This window comes from Ostrinia furnacalis, unplaced genomic scaffold (assembly GCF_004193835.3).
Source record: "Ostrinia furnacalis isolate ACB-3 unplaced genomic scaffold, ASM419383v2 OfSCF1629, whole genome shotgun sequence".
Lineage (NCBI taxonomy): Eukaryota > Metazoa > Arthropoda > Insecta > Lepidoptera > Crambidae > Ostrinia > Ostrinia furnacalis.
In genome coordinates this window covers 409,606-424,202 of record NW_021131868.1, presented here as the reverse complement: position 1 = coordinate 424,202, position 14,597 = coordinate 409,606, and the positions used below count along the sequence as shown (strand labels likewise).

General features: G+C 39.1%; 1 protein-coding gene across 3 annotated transcripts in view; it reads left to right on the top strand.

The window, feature by feature from the left end:
- The window catches only part of swm (Zinc finger protein swm), a 37,705-nt gene that overhangs the window by 346 nt on the left and 22,762 nt on the right, over window positions 1-14,597 (top strand). For 2 of the 3 annotated variants that reach the window (XM_028304968.1, XM_028304970.1), the window contains exons 2-9: window positions 3,450-3,568; window positions 5,484-5,621; window positions 7,636-7,814; window positions 8,001-8,075; window positions 10,370-10,470; window positions 11,601-11,693; window positions 13,192-13,335; window positions 13,881-13,981. In XM_028304968.1, the coding sequence (XP_028160769.1) occupies window positions 3,450-3,568; window positions 5,484-5,621; window positions 7,636-7,814; window positions 8,001-8,075; window positions 10,370-10,470; window positions 11,601-11,693; window positions 13,192-13,335; window positions 13,881-13,981 (950 nt within the window). Of the gene's footprint in view, window positions 1-3,449; window positions 3,569-4,020; window positions 4,104-5,483; window positions 5,622-7,635; window positions 7,815-8,000; window positions 8,076-10,369; window positions 10,471-11,600; window positions 11,694-13,191; window positions 13,336-13,880; window positions 13,982-14,597 lie in introns of all 3 variants that reach the window. The other variant, XM_028304969.1, reaches the window with a different exon arrangement.

Sequence of the window (14,597 nt, the reverse complement as noted above, 5' to 3'; positions counted from 1 at the left end):
ATCAGTAATCTAATTGAATATAAATTGGATTTAGATGCTCGGTGTCAAGTTTCATCCCTTCAATCTATTTTCTGTCAATGTCATAACACATGGTCGATTAAATTCGTAATTTCACCTCTGAAATTGGTTACGGAGCCACATTTTCACGTTTTTCAGTGCCAACGTGACTTAAATCACGCTCTTAGTACAGTTTCTACCGCATTCCGTCACATTAATTATGAATTACTCATCTGCATTGAGCCTACGTTTCTGGGTCTCGAAACTTCTTGTGATACTTTGATTTTCTATGAAATTATGTGATTTATTACATAGAAGAGGATGATTTCATTGTCTAATGGCTAATTAATTACCCACACTGAGTCATAAGAGGTCATGTCCATGTTGACATCTTACCAATGTTACCCTTTACCACTTTAACCTTTTCTACATGGAATTTCCCACTATTCAAACTAGTTTATAATCAAAGGCTTAGTATACATTTCTATCTAGATTTAGCCATAAAATTACTATGGGTAACCTGTTCATTACATTATGAATTTTAATTTACTGATTCATATTAGTTTAACTGGACTATACACACATACATGCTAAAATAACATGTATCCATGTTCAAGTAAGACTTGTCATGCAGATAATGACTATTGCCACAATCAAACCTTAATATGTAGCTCATAGTTTGAAATCTAACTATAAAATAAAAAATGTGAAAGTACCTCTGTCTGTATACTTTCATGTTTAAATCACTAAAGAAGTTTGGTGTACAAAAACATAAAAGTTTGTTAGGGTAAAATTTTCAATCCCAAAGTATTAAAAATAAAACTCCGTCACTGTAATTTTAGTCCATGTGTGGGGATTTTCTATATTAATATCCTAAAATCACCATGGGGAATAATAACTAACAAAGACATCTACCTTTACCCCCTACAATGTTATATTTTTGTCTTTACAAAATCTGTATGTTCATATTTCTTTTTAAATTCAGCTTATCATAATCCTAAACAACCTAGCAATAAAGTTACTTTACTACTATAAAACCTGATTTCCTAAATAAGTTATTTGAATTTTCACAAATCTTGTGTGCCACCATGATATTTTATAAAAAGCTCAGAATCAACTATAGATAAGAGTCAATCTTTCTAATTAAGATCTTTGGAGGAGGCCTATGTCCAAGGACAAACTGGAGATACCAAACCTACTCAAAATTATTATAATTGTATCATGTAAAAATATTTTGACAGTAATAAAGGCTGCAAAAAATAATCACGGGACTGAGATGTGAATATTACAAATTATTTAATTTCATAATGTCTTTATACTCACTGCTCTATTAGTTTGTCAAAATAAAAAACGAAGTCATGTCATAATCACCGTTCATTTATTTTGGTACAACACAAACATAAACATAGCTCACAGTGGAGGTACTATATTTTTAGCCTATGAGTTGTTCGCGTAAAATGCGTGGGGTATACCTATGTGATCACGTCATTTAAAATAACAACATTCAAGGTGTGGTTTAGTGTATTTTAAACTCTAACGCACAGAGAAAATGCTGCAAAAGTGAAAGGTACAAATAACTTTTTCTCCAAAAAGGTTTGACTGATTCATACAGTTTTTTATCCACAATCTATTTCATGAATCCTCTATTTGCTACTGGTGAATTTTAGAGTGTCAGACTCAATGCATTGTTTCGTTATTAGGGCCTTTGAACCTTTGTCAATTAATTAAACAATCTTTTAAATGGTGATGTTAACACATCACTAGGCTGTGATAAAAATACATTTAAAACGTTGGTTGAAAAAGGTTAATGTTATAAAATATTTTTTTTGCATTGTTCATGGGTTATTTAGTTTTTTTAACCGACTTCAACAAAAGGAGGAAGTTAATAATTTGTTTGTTTTTTCTATGCCAAGATTTCTGATCCGTTTGACATGATCGTTTTTCTGCTCGATGCCAAAAGTTGCCCATTGGTCCCATAATTCAAAGTTGTTTTGATTTTACAACTAACGTAAAAATTAAAATTATCTGTCTCTACTCACATGTTGCTAAGAAACATATCAGAAACTTATCTTATTACGTAACTGATAAAGATAACCGCAATGAAATAAATATAAAGTGCTGCGACATAACATGATAAGACCTTTGTGAACTGATTACACGGTTTCTAGTTACGAAGTGTGGTTGTCTTGTCCGTGACGTAGAAATATGGGTATTTGACAGTCACATAACAGTGTTTTGGGTTCTGCTACCTCAGAGCATGACACAATACTAAGCGGTAGCCATTTTTTCAGCAGGTTCTAACTCCCTACAATCCAAGTAATTTTTTATTTGTGTTAGAACCAATAACATTTTTTTATTTATTTATTTCTTTCACATGGCCTAGTGGGTCACGCACGTACTGAACTACTATGCCAGAGGTCGGGGATTCGATCCCTCAACAATGCACAACTATGTATTTTACTTCCTAGTAAAAATTGAAAAAGTCCTCTGGAAAAATCCACTATGTTATAGATAGTGCCATCTACGAAGACGCGCCCCACCAGTGTTTGGTCACGGCCGCGCGGGGTGTGCACTCATGGATCATTTAGCGGGTACCGATAACACTCAAACATTAGCGGAGGAATAGTTGGGCGCGTCTTCGTGGATGATCATAATGGTGTAAACAATTAAGAAAATGGATCAATTCCTAAAATTAAGTGATGAATATTCATTTTGTTAACTGGCGGCTAAAATAATTTCTTAATTGAATAAATTACCATAGTAATACATTTACTGTGGCGCATTACCAAGCCTATGCATGCGGTTAGCGGAAAAGTACGCACTTGTATGACTTTCACACAGCATTCTATAATCGGATGACAGCAATCGGACGACTACGACTACTCCGGACTGTATTAGAAAAAACCAGGGTTCGAAAATATCCGATATTTATTATAAATATCAAAATATCGGATATTTATGATATATATCCGATATATATCAACTTTGATATATATCAATTTTGTATGAAAGCCAAAGTATTATTTTATTGTATTATTCATGAATACTATTGCATATGTGTTACATAAACATGTTTTTAATGTTTTTAAAACTTAAAATCAGACAAATAAAGCAAAAACATAAAATATCTTTGAAATACGGCAAAATCAACTAAAAAAATAAAAATCTTATGTCAAAAAGTACAAATACAGTAACAAATTTTAAAAGTTGATATATATCATCAAAACCGGCTTGATATACATATATCGGATATATATCCGATATATATCTTGATATATATCCCTTGATATATATCCTCGAACCCTGGAAAAAACGCAGTCGGCCGACAAAAAGTCAGGACCCTGTGAGCAGTCTTGCGACGCATGTCCCCTGCTCAAAATGTCTAAATCAAGCTATGGGTACTAATGGGTAGTTCGACAAAGAATTTAGCTAACATTTGTTATCTCTTTCAGATGCGATGCTGACCCGGCCGCGCTCGCCAAATACGTGTACGCTCTGGTCAAGAAGGACAAGCCTCTCGAGGAGCTTCGAGATGGCATGGTCGACCAGCTTGACGTGTTTCTGCAACATGGTGAGTAGATTCAATGATATAACGGGTAATATTCAAACTTCCCCAACGCGTCTGGCCATGGTCAATGCAGGCTAAAGGACGAAGCACACCATTCAACCCGGAAACGGATCGTAAGCGTATTAACTCGAGGCGGTCACTATTTGTATGAAACTCCATACTGCAACGCACATTATCCGCACCGTAACGTAAACGCCTCGCCTCTTTGACAGCGCGGCGAAAGGCGATACGGTGTTAATCCGTTTCTGGATTGATAAGTGTGATATAACCATCCTTTATTGCGTTGATATTGGGCACGCAGATAGTCATTATGACGTAGCCACCCGATACTTTTTGTATTTTACAAAAATAACCCTCAAGGGGATAAAAAATAACCCTCTAAGGGGATGAGAAATAACCCCCTAAGGGGATGAAATTGGTCCAAAGTTTGTATGGATAGAGAGAAGAGGTTGTAGTTACGCTCTGGTCAAGAAGGACAAGCCTCTCGAGGAGCTGCGAGATGGCATGGTCGACCAGCTTGACGTGTTTCTGCAACATGGTGAGTAGGTTCTATGATATAACGGGTAATATTCAAACTTCCCCAACGCGTCTTGCCATGGGGAATGCAGGCTAAAGGACGAAGCACACCAATCAATCTGGAATCGGATCGTGATCGTATCAACTCGAGGCGGTCAGTATTTTTTGTATGAAACTCCATACTGCAACGCACATTAACCGCACCGTAACGTAAACGCCTCGCCTCGCGGTTGACAGCGCGCGAAAGGCGATGACAGCTCGCGGAAGGCGACACGGTGTTGATCCCTTTCCGAATTGATAAGACTGCTATGAACTAAAAGGGATGTATTTCATCGCCTTAGATTTAGAGAGTCCAAAGTTTGTATGGATTGAGAGATAATATTGTATTTACGCTCTGGTCAAGAAGGACAAGCCTCTCGAGGAGCTGCGAGATGGCATGGTCGACCAGCTTGACTTGTTTCTGCAACATGGTGAGTAGATTCTATGATATAACGGTGTTAAAAACCTATGACGAGGCAGAGTATGTTCTAAGGGAGTATTCCCACCTCTCGTTCCCACCGCTGCAACTCCTGTGTAGCCAGGATCTACAGCTTGACCGCCGATAAATTATATTTGCTGATTGTGTTGATATTCAGTACGCAGATAGTTATTATGACGTAGCCAACCGTTAAGACAGGATTTTACATTTTTTCCCGCATCCAGGTGCTTTCCGTGACCTGCATCAGATCGTTGGTCTACAGAGTGACTACGTTTACCGATACCTGGTGGTTACTCATCAGCTGTACGACCTATTTTCTTTTTTAGATCGTATTATTGGTAAGGCCCGCCATACACGGACAGCACGAGCAGTTAGTGATCAACATACACGGACCACTCTTGTAGTCAAGAGTCAACAGCTTGAAGCTGCCAGTGATAACTGCTCGAGCAGTTGGTATTAACTGCTCAACAAATCACAAGCGCGCGCGCCGTGGAATGAAGAAAGTGGGCGGAGGTAACTGCGCGAGAGCTGTCGACAGCTCGAACAGTCAGTTCGAAAGCTCGAAATTCACCGTGCTGTCGACCGCCCGAATCAGTTGCAACTGCTCGAGCGGTTCGTGTATGTGCGTCCATAGAACTCTGCAGTTCACTGTGCAGTCGCAGCTTGAAGCTGTCGACCCTGACTGCTTCAAGCATTGCCGGCCTAAAACGAAAACTAATTGATGATTACAAAAGATCGCTTCCTAGCGATAGGACGGCATAAATTGTGCCATTTCTTTTTGTTATTTCTTTTCTATTTCTAATTTGCCGATGTACAAACGTCGGTACGTTAGATGAGTAATACTTTAGTTTGTGCATCTGTTTTTAATGTTTTGTAAGGTGTGCAATAAAGTGTAATTATTATTATGTTTACCATTGTCAACAGAAACCAAACCGTTCGTGGACATGCTGTTCAAATCTCTGGAGACGCACGAGTACCTCTTGCCGACCGAGAAGCGGCCGTCGCCGCCGCCCGCGCCAGCGCCCGAGCCAGCTGCGGAGCCCGAGCACAACACGGCCGAGGGTAAGACGACAATTTATTAGTATTTAGCAGTTTTCCCACACGTTTTCAGTCTTTGGAACATGTTGACAGTCTTTGAAACACGATGACAGTGTTTGGAACATGTTGACAGTGTTTGGAGTGTCTTTAGAACACGTCTACAATGTTTGGAGTGTCTTTGGAACACGTCGATAGTGTTTGGAGTGTCTTTGGTACACATCTACAATGTTTGGAGTGTCTTTGGAACATGTAGACAGTCTTTGGAACACGTCGACAGTGTTTGGAGTGTCTTTGGAACATGTTGGAATACAACGACAGTGTTTGGAACATTTTGACAGTCTTTGGAAAATGTCGACAGTATAGTCACTCGTTTAAAAAGAAATTAAAGCACTACATTACAAAACACTTTCTAGAATTCTCGTGAAAAAAAAAAAAAAAAAATAATAATAATAATCTGGTTCATTGTACGAGCACATTCATTCATTCACATTCTCGCGTTTTTATTAAAAATTCTACTCGTAATGTAAGAAAAAAAAAAAACCGGTCACATAGCAACTGTGATAGCAACTGTTGAGCGTTACGTAATGGAAGCCAAGCAGGTTGCTGGTTTTGTGGTTGCAGTGTGGGTAGGTTAAGAATAAAACTACACTTGAATTTGAAAAAATATAGCATTTGAGCGGTTTGTTATTATTTTATTTTATTTTAACTTCATTATTTTCTGTACCTAGTTTCATTTAATACATAAATGAAACTAGCTTGTCTGTTGCGTGCACTTGCTGCTTATTTATTATAAAGTGTATTCTGTATTTTTCTTATAAGTGAATATAATTGTATTCTTTTAGAAAAATAAATATCTAAAACCATAAAACCATAATACAGTATTGTAACTTCATACAAACGGACGAAACGCGAGCTTTCCTTCGAAATTCAAATCTCGGTATGCGCTCGACATGCAAAAGTCGGGGGTGTCGCGAATGTGCCACAGTAATAAACGGACGATGTGTTGTTTTTTAAACAGTAAGCGCTCTTTTTTTATAAAAATAATTACAAGTACCTATTTATACAGGGTGTTAGGTAAATGGGTTTATAAGCCGACACTAGCCCATGTTGACATATGCATATAAATGGTATGGTGAAGTCAGTGATATTATCATTTATTTTTTTAATTTTCATACAAAATAAAATTTATAAAATCAGATTTGTATGAAAATTAAAATTATTAAAATGATGATATCAATTTTCTGACTTCACCATACCATTTATATGCACATGTTAACATGGGTTAATGTCGACTTATAAACCCATTTACCTAACACCCTGTATAATAATCAAGCATTTTGTACGCCTCAGCCTCATCTACTAATCACAAAACAACATGCATTTTTATTGTATTTCATTCGCAAAGTATTTTGTTTGTCAAAATAAAATAAAAATTACAATCACAAAATAGGTACACACAGCCTCACTGTTAACTATCCATTTCCGTTTTTGTTCTCGCTCTCATCAAATGGCGATTCTTTGCGATAGAACGAGATGACATGACAGGCAATGGATAGCTAACACTGTTGGCGATGGTACATTCACAAAACTAGATAGAAATTCTAAGTAGGCAGATGTAATGAAAATAGGGTCTGCGGGTGGGCAGCCCTATCGCATGTTGTCATACAGTGACGTACCGCGGGGCTGTTGACATTTATTTCAAAAATATGGCCGAGTTGGAATACTGTATAGATAGTATTACCGTGGTATAGTTCCAAAATACTGAACTGTCCTATGCATGACATTGACAGTGGGGCGCCACCGTCAATACCGGATCAATAGTTCCGATTTTTGCCATGTTAGAAACCATATAGTTGAACGATGGTAGCGCTCCCCTGTCATTGAGTTTGGTGGGACAGTTCAGCGTGGGTCATCTATATTTGGAACATGTCATCAGTGTCAAATATTCTTCACTAGGTTATTTAGAGTTTCGCCCACCTCAATTTAGTGAAAGGTATACATAAATAGTGCTTTTGTCAACAAAATATCTCCTCTCCAGTGCCTCTACCGCCGGCCGTGACGACCAACGGGGCGGAGTCCCCTCTCGCCGCCGCGCCCGCGCCGGCCGCGGAGCCCCGGCCTCCGAGACACCGCGTGGTGGTCTCGCGGACCGCGGCGAAGCCCGCCCCAGCGCCGGCGGTGCCTAGGGCGCCGCCCACGGAACAGACTCTTGTCAAGGTGAGGATTTTATGTGCTTTGAAATGTGTAATTTATGACGATGTATGACACTAAATTTCACGCGGGTGAAGCCGCGGGCAAAAGCTAGTTAAGGAAATATATTATTCAAACTATTTCCACGCGTACGAAGTCGCGGGAAAAGTGATAACATAAATTTAAAATTTTAAAATAACCTTTCGTTTGCAGGTTTTGCCCCTGACAGAATTACTGGAAGAACCAGTGGACCACGCGCCAAGGAGACGAGACCGGAGGGCCGACTCGGTGAGTTCTTACATCTAGTTATATCATAGTGTCGATAAACCAAGATTTTTAAAGATATTTGCAGAAAAACACTATACAGGGTGTTGCTTTCAATCCTCGCCATATTTATATACGTCATCTATTATGATATAAATAAACGCATTATCCACCAAAAAAAAAATACAAACGAACGTGGAATTTTTAGCGAATATTTTTCGTGCGACATCAACTGTACTGTGCCTCGCAATACTGCAATAGTTTACACTGCGGCACCCATCGAGCTACGCGGATTGCTCGATTATCATGTCGGATTGCTACTGAAGGCAGCCACGTAAAGTAGGCAGTGATAATAGATATTTTTCTTTGACCAACTAAAGTTACAGTTCGTTTAAAAATTTTTCGAACTCAATTTTTTACTGATTCGTGATCAGAATAAGGCTACATAATCAACTCCCTAAATATGGCCAGTTTTGAAATCAACACCCTGTATTATGACGTCGTGCTCTGCGTGCCCAAACAACTGCACGCAGGAAGATTTAATGAATGCTATTGACAGCGTCACTCTTGTTACAACAGTGGCGTTTACAGTGACTTGTTACAAGAGAGAACCAAAGTGACCGACATAGCTCGCAGAATTGCTAAAATCAAGTGGCAGTGGGCGGGGCACATAGCTCGTAGAGACGATGGCCGTTGGGGCAGAAAAGTTCTCGAGTGGCGACCACGCGGCCACGGGCAGGCCTACTAGGTGGACCGACGATCTGGTAAAGGTCGCTGGAAGAGCCTGGATGCGGGCAGCGCAGGACCGTTCATTGTGGAAAACCTTGAGGGAGGCCTTTGTCCAGCAGTGGATGTCATTTGGCTGAAACGAATGAAGGAACGAACTCAATCAAAATCAAATAACTTTTAAAAAAAATAAAACCGACTTCAAATGCGTGAACACAAAAAAAAACTAAAAATTAAAAATATTGCGTATAAAAAGTTAATCCCTAATTTTCCACCCTTGGGGGTGAAATATTTTCTTCAAATTCGCATGAAACCACCCTTTTGATAATACCTATTCAACAAAAAAATAATCGTTCAAATTGATTTATAATCAGCGGAGATATTGCGTATAAAAAAGTTCATCCCCAATTTTCCACCCTTGGGGGTTGTTTTTTCTATTATTTAATTTAAATGGGACCACCCTTGAGGTATTACCTATACGCCGAAAAAAGATTTGTTCAAATCGGTTCATAATTGGCGGAGTTATCGCGTAACAAACATAGAAAAAAAAAAACATACGGGTCGAATTGAGAACCTCCTCCTTTTTTGAAGTCGGTTGAAAATATTTATTCAGTTTAGACCACAAGTGGCACTTATGAACGTCAAAATATAAATAATAAAAAAAGAAAAGGTAGCCCTTATGGGGCACTTTACATGTCTCCTTATCTTTTGGGCCCTACCAGCGCTTCGAGACAAACATATGGCATAACTCAATATTAATGTTTTGATTTGATTTGATACCACAAACTGTTGTAGAATTGCCCATTCATAAATTTAAAGCACATACCAAAAGCACCTTATGAAAAAGGGCTACAATAAAGTTTATGATTATATAAAAGATAAAAATGTTTGGAATGTTTAACTACCTAGCTCACATCAATACTTATGACTATAATATTTTGTATATTTTAAAGACTGTAAACCCTTGAAAAGGAGGCTGTCTATAGTGACTGAGTTTCTTGCGCTGCTTCTTCTCAGCACTGGCCCATTTATTGTCCCGAAGCAGTGGTAGGGTTAATATTGGGACGTGTAAAAGTGCTTTCTAAAAGCATATTTGCAAAAATAAATGAATTTTCAACCGACTTCCAAAAAGGAGGAGCTTCTCAATTCGACCCGTATGTTTTTTTTTTCTATGTTTGTTACGCGATAACTCCGCCAATTATGAACCGATTTGAACAAATCTTTTTTCGGCGTATAGGTAATACCTCAAGGGTGGTCCCATTTAAATTTAATAATATAAAAAACAACTCCCAGGGGTGGAAAATTGGGGATGAACTTTTTTATACGCAATATCTCCGCCGATTATAAACCAATTTGAACGATTATTTTTTTGTTGAATAGGTATTATCAAAAGGGTGGTTTCATGCGAATTTGAAGAAAATATTTCACCCCCAAGGGTGGGAAATTGGGGATGAACTTTTTTATACGCAATATCTCCGCCGATTATGAACCAATTTTTTTTGGTCTACGTTTTAGTGTAGGTTTTTTGGAGTCGGTTTTATTTTTTTTTTATAAAATTTTACTTGTATGAATTTTGATTTGATTTCAAACAGTTGCGCGACAAAGAGGAGCGTCGCCGTCGCCGGTCGCGCTCGTGGGAGCGCCGCGCGCGCGCCAGAAGACATCCCCGGGACATTCACAATGACGACAGAAGGTACGTACCTAAGGCACTGGAATCGTTGAATGCAATCCTATCGAGTAATCGTTCTATCGCAATGACCCTTATGAATACGGATATAGAACTGGTTTTCAATGGAACGACTTCTGAACATCAGCGAGATCTTGACTGTATTAGGCAATTAGGCCACTGGACTATTCCCAAATCTAAGGGCGTACCCAGCTTTTGGCCTAGGGGGGTCAAATCGGATTTTTTTGGTCAGATAGTTCGACTTATGCCCGTTTTCACCATCAATCCCTAATTTTAACTACTAACCATGTGTACTAACAAAACTCGATTGTCAACTGTTGTATATTATACCTAATAAATAAATTTTGAAGTGACCCCTATGGTAACGCATACAGGAATTTTGTTTTTATACGGGTTTGTTTATTTGTTCACTTGGCTTTGTCCTCCAGTGGACGTCTTTCGGCTGAAACGAACGAACGAACGAATGGGGTCACTTAAAAGTTAGGGATTGTTGGTGAAAACAGGCATAAGTTCCTTCCAAAGCTACTTTCAGGGAGACAGGAGGGTCTGCCCCCCTCCCTGTCATCCTGGGTAAGCCCATGCCCACCTCTCGTTCCCACCTGCAACTCCTGTGTAGCCAGGATCTACAGCTTGACCGCCAATAACACAACCAGTGAAGGACAAGTTTGTCCCGGGGGAAAGATAAACTGTCATTGAACCCGTACAGACATTAATCAGAAGAACATAGGAGTTCGAAATTAAGATTCAGATTTCACTGCAGCGCAAAGCGCAGCAGTGAAAGGAAGGCGGTCCTTCATCATCATCATCGTTTCAGCCAAACAAAAAGTCAAGTTTATCCCAGAGGACTGTGAAAGACTTTCCGTGTGGCTGAAATGATGAAAGATGATGTATGTGCTGCGCTTTGCACTACAGGGAAGTCTAAATCTTAACCTCGAACTCTTATGTTCTTCGGATTCATTTCGTTGCGGGTCCAATGACAGGTAATTTTCCCCCGGGACAAACTTGACCTTCACTGGTTGGGTTATTGGCGGTCAAGCTGTAGATCCTGGCTACACAGGAGTTGCAGCGGTGGGAATAGTCCCGTTCTGTCTCCTGTACATCATGTTCATCATGTTTCTATTGTATTCTGTCTCCAGACGGCCGGTGTCCCGATCACCTTCTCCGCGAGGTCGCTACCGAAACCGAAGCCCGCCGCCTTCGATTCTCGACAGGGTCGGCAGCCGGTCCAGGTGAGAATTATTACAAACATATTACAAAAACACAAAACACCTAAGAACACAAAACACCTACACCGCCACATGTGTTCCGGCAGTTAGAGGTAAGATAGCCAGTTCCTCCGTGGTTGAGGATTCCGGGTGAAGCTCGCTTCCACCTTCGGCCTGATCGTCACTTACCATCAGGTGAGATACAGGCCAAGAGCTTCCTCGTTGTGGATAAAAAAAAAATGCGCCTCAAAATATCCTCCCAACCGAACCGACTAGTTTCAGGGCCAGTCTGAAAATCAGCGCTGAGCTTGTAGCTCAGCATTATGCTTAGACTGGTACCTTTTGTTTACCTATAAAATTATAACTTGTTAAGGTTCAATTTTTTGTTTATAACTTTTTCTTTTTCTTTATTTCTGTAAAAAATAAATTTCACATGTAATTTATTTTTTAGTGTAGCCATAAAAAACATTTTAATTTTTTCATTAACTGTTCTATATTTTTCAGTCCCCACAGTAAATGATTATCCCCTTATTACAAAAAGTTAAACTCACAAACTCACGTTGTGACATAGATCTAGCACATAACTCTGTCAGTGTGACTGTATGGGAGCGACACGGGAGAATGTTTTTTGTCAAATGTCAGACTTCAGATTTGTATTGTATGTGTAAAAGTGCTTTTTATAGCCTATTTGCAGAAATAAGTAAGATTTATGAGTTTTTATGCTCTGTCACGTCATATTATGTCAAAATCATCCCTTCCACACCTCAGTCACAGACCAAGTTAAGCGCTGGACCTAAGTTTAAGTTGACATTTAGTCATGTTTCTGTCATTTTAAACCAGTGTTCTTCTTGCTATGTTCTTCTGATTAATTTCTTTGCGGGTCCAATGACAGTTCATATTTCCCCCGGGACAAACTTGGCCTTTATTGCGCCTAACTAAAATGACCCTACCTACATGAAAAATACACTCGACATCAAATAAATCGCGCCTCCCGCGACAAGCACTTTCAAACGTATGCATCCCCACTTCCTACCAATATTGGCACCATTCAAAAGCCTAGTTCTAAATTTCATTTCATTAAAGGAAAGGTTTTTACCCCAAAAATGTGTCTTTAGAAGGATCCAGAGTCACTTCTTCAAAAAATAGGTAGTTACGCTTGAGTCAACTTTTATGGCTATAAAACTGTTAAGTTGGGATTAATCGCTATCCATCTGTTAAAGAGGACACGTGAGATCATTATTTGGTTTTATAACAAATAAAAATTGGTCTAATTGATCCCAGAGGTGAGCCCAAAGTGAGGTCTTTTTTCAAGTCACATTTATGGTATGTGTTTATCATTTATTTAGAAATTAAGTGTATTTTTCTTTAAGGATATTTATTGGGCTTTCAAATAACACCAATATTGTTGGGGCACCATGATTGTGTCAGAAGAAAATCTTTAAAGTTCGCGTCGCGGAAGGTGCGATTTATTTGATGTTGAGTATATTTCAATCATATTCTAATAAATGTTTGACTACCACAGATCAAGGTCACCAGTACCAGTGCGGGAAAGAGACCACGAGAGAGAGCGGGAAAGACTGCGCGTCCCACGCGAGTTGGAGCGGGACAGGATATCGCGCGACAGGGAGCATAGGGACAGGCTGTCCCGCTCTAGAGACAGGGACAGGTGAGACTATGAATCTTAAAAAACTTATTGAAATAAGTAGAAAAACATGTTATAAAATAAATATACAGGGTGTTAGGTAAATGGATATATGAGCCGACACTAGCCCATGTTAACATGGTCATATTGGTCATATAAATGGTATGGTGAAGTCAGAAATTTCATATCATCATTTAATATTTTTAAATTTTCATACAAAATAAATTTTATAAAATCTGATTTGTATGAAATTTAAAATAATTAAAATGAAGATATCAATTTTCTGACTTCACCATACCATTTATATGACCATGTTAACATGGGCTAGTGTCGGCTCATATACCCATTTACCTAACACCCTGTATATGCAGTTCTATTTCTTTTCAAAAATAAAGGAATGTTTTCTTTGAGTAAAATTTTCTATCTGCATTATTAAGAGTACTTTCCCTCCAGGTGGCATTACAAAATTAGAGACGGCCATAAATATGACATTGACAAGAAGGCGCTACTATCAATACTTGACGTTTCAGAGTCGTTGTACTTTACCAGTGATTGTTGTTGATTGACAGGTCACGGGACAGATCGCGCGACCGCTCCGTGTCCCCGCGGGACGCGCGGGACAGACTGGACCACAATGACCTGTACAAACGACGATGCAAAGATTTTGACGGTAAGATTGGATATTTATTTTGTTACTGTTCTTTCATAAAAGTTGACCCACGCTGAACTGTCCCACCAAACTCAATGACAGGGGGGCGCTACCATCGTTCAACTATATGGTTTCCAACATGGCAAAAATCGGAACCAGCGATCCGGTATTGACGGTGGCGCCCCACTGTCAATGTCATGCATAGGACAGTTCAGTATTTTGGAACTATACATGTCATTTATGTCATAGTATAAAGGCGATTTCGCAACTTATAAAAACTCATTTTATTTTTACCCGACTGCGCCAGAAGGAGGGTCATTGAAAGTAGGCTTTTAAAAAGCACTTTCACACGTCCCAGTATTATCCCTACCACTGCTTCGGGACAATAAATGGGCCAGTGCTGAGAATGACGGTTCTCTGCTTCTACTTTCCAAGCGCTTACAACAGAAAATATTTATTCTGATTAGTTTTTTTTTTTATGCAAAACAAGGCAATTATTTGACCACAATCGCACCTGATGTTAAGTGGGGTGCAGTCTAGGATGGTATATATCACTCTCGCCTTGAAAATCTTTACGATTAATTCGGTAAAGTTGACATCAAAAACGTGACGTCACACTTTCTACGTCTACGTCACG